The sequence below is a fragment of the Anopheles darlingi genome, chromosome 3, assembly GCF_943734745.1.
Source record: "Anopheles darlingi chromosome 3, idAnoDarlMG_H_01, whole genome shotgun sequence".
Classification (NCBI taxonomy): domain Eukaryota; kingdom Metazoa; phylum Arthropoda; class Insecta; order Diptera; family Culicidae; genus Anopheles; species Anopheles darlingi.
The window spans coordinates 34,403,029-34,408,438 of NC_064875.1; the positions used below are offsets into that span (position 1 = coordinate 34,403,029).

The window sequence follows — 5,410 nt, forward strand, 5'->3', positions numbered from 1 at the left end:
TGTAACATTGTTTTCTACAATGCGATAGCGCCGCGTACTATGGGCATTGCCGCCGACGAATGGGTTCGTGAAAGGAGCTGAGCGCTTCGTTCAGCTACGTAGCTTCCTTCACACGCACGTCAGCTTATCGATACACCACCGTTATCAGTCGAATTCGACGAAAGAAGAGAATGGGAATGATAAGAAACGATGGCTAGCATTCGCTGATAACTGCGACGTTTGCGATGTACTTAGTCTTATTTTCGCACTGGCCGGAGTCACAAGGCCATCATAAAACATTCAATACCGTGGCAAAACGTGAATTTCGTTGCTGGAAATTGTTGGTCCTATCAAGGCCCAAGTCCGAGCCGTGCCGATGTATTACACAGTTTTTGTACCAACTATGGGGTTTGCGTGAGGGATTGATGACCGGTCCGGGACCGGTCCTCTATCCATCCACTACTTTACGTCAGCGCAGTGACTACGAGTAACTACGGCAACGTAATGGCAGCGGCCCGGGTAAGTGAGTGGTGAGTGTGAGCGAGTCACACACAGTGTGAGTTTTGAGCCTATGTTTGTGTTGTGTTTTTAGAGATCATACAAAAAAAATCCCGGTTCCGGTACGGAAGGCTACCTGAACCAGTTGCGACTTTCGACGCTGTACTTTTCCCGCTTGGCAGCGACCGGCAAGCGGTTCGAGATTGGCGTTGAAGTGGCGACGGCCGGAAAGTTTGATGACATTGTTATGCATCTGGTGGACGAGGGGCACTACTGTTTGGTGCAGGCCAAACACAAACAGGATGAAACGAAGCGCATCATACTGGACGATCTGCTGAAGAACACGACCGAGTACAGTCTCCCGAAGTACTTTGATTCGTTTCTCAGCCTGAAGCAGGAGGACTGCTACCGACAGGGCCATCTGAAGTATATTGTAATCTACACTAACCTGAACGTTGATGAGCATTTGATGAAAGTCATCGAACCGGTACCAAGCGACAATGACACATTTCTGGATACGCTGAACGTACGGTGCAGTGGCAAACAACCGACACTCTATCGCTTTAATGCGGCCAGCGGTGAGTTTGTCGAGCAGCTGATCGACCGGATATCTCCAATCTGTGAGGTAGCCCGTAAGCTGGCCGAGCAGTTGGTACAGCGGAAAAAGATCTCTATCAATCCCAACGGAGTGTTCCACGAATTCCATGCACTCCTCGTACGAGACGTGTTCGATCTGGAGCGTCAACTGTTTCAAACGGATTTCCTAACCGGGACACCGAACCTATCACCGTGTGTGCACAAATTTCGCTTCCTGCTCGAGCGTACGTTGCGTTCGATGATGAAGCTGGACGAGTTCTCGATCATCGAACTGAACCAGATCATTCTCACCGGAAGGCTGAAGCTGATGTTCGAGCCCGGGTTTCTCTGTAAGCAGCTGAACCAGCAAAAGGCGATCAGAGATTGGGCGGAGTATCGTGTGAAGCGGTCGGAGGTGATCGAGTTCTTTCAGCATCTCATCCTGGCCGCTGATCAGCCCAATTTTATCGAGCTCGAAGCCATCACCAAGGTGGAGGTGTTCGGTCTGAAGGAGTACGTCGATGAGTGTATGCGCGTGGTGTTCGATCAGGTCGATCGGTGGATAAGGGATAGTGAGGGTGTCTATCTGAATGCCGACGATTGGCGACGGATCTGCGAGGAATCCCGGGCTCGTATAACGGGCAAAAAGTGGCTGCTAAAGTCGGAGGAATACCTAAAGACTAATCCCGCGGCCGGTTACATATTCGACAACAACTCGCTAGTGTTGCCACTGCAACAGTTCTTCCAGTCACCCAACCATGACATTATGCTGCTGGTGGCTGCCTATAAGGCAGAAGTGAGTGCGGCAAGAGCGGTGCAAGCGTTTGAGACGCTACGGACACAGTTCGTTCTATTCGATGCGTTCGGTTTCCGTGATATTGGCGATCTGGAGAGTTGCATACCGTTTGTGCGGCATCTCTCCAGCAACCGTGTGATTGTGATCGTACTGGGCGAAAAGTGTTGCCAGTCAGTGACGAAGAATGTGCGTTATAAGTTCCGTGGAATCACGAAAGCGAAGACGATCTACATCATTAATGCGGTCGGTGAAAGTTGGCTAGAGGATATTAGGCTGGTTTGGTACGATCGGTTCGAGCTGAACGATATGGCACCACACTCACGGCGCATGCTAATGGAGAACAAAATTACGCTCCAATCACGCAGCGTGCGACTGATCGATGTACTGTCGGAGGAGACGGCGATCACCTTGCTCGATATGGAGTTTATCTCATTGTTGTTGACGAATCAGCTCGATCCGGTTTCGTACAGCTTCAAGTATCAGCGGCAGCTGAAGGGCAAGTACTTCGCGAGAACATTACGCTCCGGTCCGATCCTTATGCAGGAACCAGAGTTCGATCAGCTGGTGCAGACGAACCGTGTGGTGCTACTCTCCGATGCCCCCGGTATGGGCAAAACATCGTTTCTGCAGTGCTTCCTCGAAAGACTGTCGAGCGCACTGCCCGATCATGTGATCTGTTTGATGCATCTCAAGTTTTACACGGAAACACTCGAACAGATCACCAGGTTGAACGCGGCCACACTCAGCGTGGAAGACGCGATACGGCACGCAACGAACTGCTTCTTCGCCGAGAGCACCCGGTTCGGTCAGGTGTTGTACCGGAATGCCGTGCTTAACACCGGTAAACTGATAGTGCTGGTCGATGGGTATGACAGTGTGATTTGGCGCTATAAAGTGTCAGTTGTGCAGGCGTGCCGATTGTTTCTGCAACATCCGTTCCGTGTCCGTACGCTGCTCATCTCGACCCGGCCCCACGAGATGCAGTACCTCACGGATGCGTTCCCTCAGGCGAAGGTGGTTTCCTTTCAACCGTTCGACCAACAACAGTGCACCGAGTTTCTCACTCACTGGTGGAGTTTCGATGACCAAAGCGAAGCGCATCGCCTACTACAATTTCTCACTGAGTCGTACGGTGACTGGGTTGCGGGTAGCCCGTTTCAGTTGGAGTTGCTTGCCGAAATTTATCAGCAGCAACGAGAGGCGTTCAATTGCTTCGGCGGTCTGCTGGAGCTGTATCTGGAGAAGCAGTACTACGAATCGAACCAACGGGCTATACAGATTACGGGTATCGGGCAGCAGCGGATGGCGGCGGAAACGCTGAAGCAAGCGGCCCACGACAGTCACCGTGCGCTGGCCACACAGCTAACGTTCTACCCAGCGAAACCGGTCAACATGCCCAAGTTTGCCTATCTGCTCGACATTGGGATGATCATTTTGCAGGACGATAAGGTACGGTTTGAGCATCGCATTTTCCAGTACTACTTTGCCGCCGAAGCATTGATGATCGGTAAACTGGTCCAGTTCGAAGACGACCGCTTGTGGACGCTGCTGATGGATCCGAGAAATCGCTTTTTGTATCTTTTCTTGTGCCATCATCTAAGCAAGCCTAAAAATGCACAATACCGAGACCGATTCAGGCGCTTCACCAAGGGCACGAAAGCCTCATCATCGGATCCAGTGGCCGTTAATCAAATCGACGACAAATGAGTACATAAATTGTGTGCCTCACCCTGCTTCGGGGCCAGGCATACCACGTGACGCCTCCCGAGAACGCGTTTGTCATCAATTGTACCTTCTCTCGTTGAGCGAGAGAGAGTGAGATCGATAAATACTACAAAGAAACTTTCATGTCCGGCTTAATTGCGACATCAATCATTTCGAGAGGAATTTTCTAATTACATCGCTCTACGTGTCCTAGCAATTAGTGAGCACATCCGGTCCGGAGGAAGAACGGGTAAGAATGGGTTCCCTAAACGGCTGGAATTACCAGCGTTGTCAGGATATCATCGGGCGCATCGGGCGTTTGGTGCAGATGCAGTTGTTGTTTCGCCCATTAACGGCATCGTTGCGGTGCGCTACGGGCGGACCTGTGTGCGTTCTGGGAGGGGGAAGGACCACGTGCTGCAGGGATAGCTAAGGTACACACTGGCCGATAAATTATGTCCATCCCGGGAGGGCTAAGCCTTGGGGCGTATTCTAAGATTCATGCGAATCGTGCAGATCGGCAACGGCAGCTTCCGTTGCCATCCGTTGGATCGGAAACAGCCATCATAGCACGGAATGGCCATTTTTAATGCAATCAAAGAGAACAAACAGACTTCACGCAAAACTCCACAAAAGCTGCAGCATCAAACTTTGCGAAAAGAATTGCTATAAGTGTGACTTATGTTTATGCTTCTTTTCATACACCCGATTACTTCTCGTTCGTGGTAGTATTGTACAAATGTATAGAAATGTGATAATGTGTTTACTGGAACAATCGAGATTGCTGTGTGTTGTATTGTTACTGTTTGTAAAGCAATCTGCTTATGTCATTTGAGGCACGAAGGAATCCCGAACCATCGATGCACGCAGCCAAAGTTGCAATACTCTAATGTATTATGTATTACACGAAACGTAATATAATCCGCAACTACGACCTGCCGCTGGTTAACATGATATCACGATTCATTCATCAGCTTGCCCAATGGTTCGATGATATACAATTGTGATAATGTTCTTGTCTTTTTCTGTTGGCTTCAAATGATGCTCTAAATTAACTGCATCTTTTTAATACAATAACTGCATCAAATCCTGTTCAATTTATTGCAGTTTATTACTATTGAAATTTTACACTATTTCTATGATATTCAAAACATTATCATCGCTCATTTACGAAAAGCTCCAGGTTGTGTTACGTCTACTTCATCTTCGTTTGTGTTCGGTATAGTATACTTAAAATGGCTTGGTATGCATTAAAAATGTAATAGATCAAAAAGATTTTATATATTATCAAATATGTAGCATGTACAAACAAGTACAATTTTTCAATCAAATGTTCACCTAACATCACTTTTGCCCATTAATCTATTTTTTCCAATACGCTCTACATATGGGCAACGCATATGGCATATGGGCAACGGTAGAATAACGGCTTGTAACGAATTTCTATTCAAGTAAATTTTTGAAAATATAATTGAATTTAGATAAAATCGGTTAGATTGGTTTTATTCTTTGTTGCGTGTTTGAAACAACGAAAGCAATTTCACTGAGTTCCAGCACCGTTATTGTGCATGATGCTCACTGCAGTCTTATGAGGTACGAACGGGGCATTGTTCTATCGGAACCGATACTGACACTGACGGAAAGAAACAGCCATTTCCAATGTTGAAAGAAAAATTAATTAAAAAAGAACCAGATATCATCTGGCTGCTAACAATTCACGCAAGTCGACGAGGGGTATTAGTGAACCGTTCAATTCAATCAACCATGGTTCCAGCACCTTCACCAGCGAGTGAGCATTTCCATCTTCTTCGTCACGGTATACAGAACCATGTAGGACTCACGGTAGCCTTTTGTGTC

At 47.9% G+C, this 5,410-nt stretch overlaps 1 protein-coding gene across 1 annotated transcript; it reads left to right on the top strand.

The window, feature by feature from the left end:
- Positions 1-260: 260 nt before the first annotated feature.
- Positions 261-4,933, top strand: LOC125955757 (uncharacterized). Its single transcript, XM_049686902.1, has 2 exons — positions 261-498; positions 572-4,933. The coding sequence occupies exons 1-2, from the start codon at positions 484-486 to the stop codon at positions 3,554-3,556; spliced, it is 3,000 nt and encodes a 999-aa protein (XP_049542859.1). The 5' UTR covers positions 261-483; the 3' UTR covers positions 3,557-4,933.
- Positions 4,934-5,410: the final 477 nt, after the last annotated feature.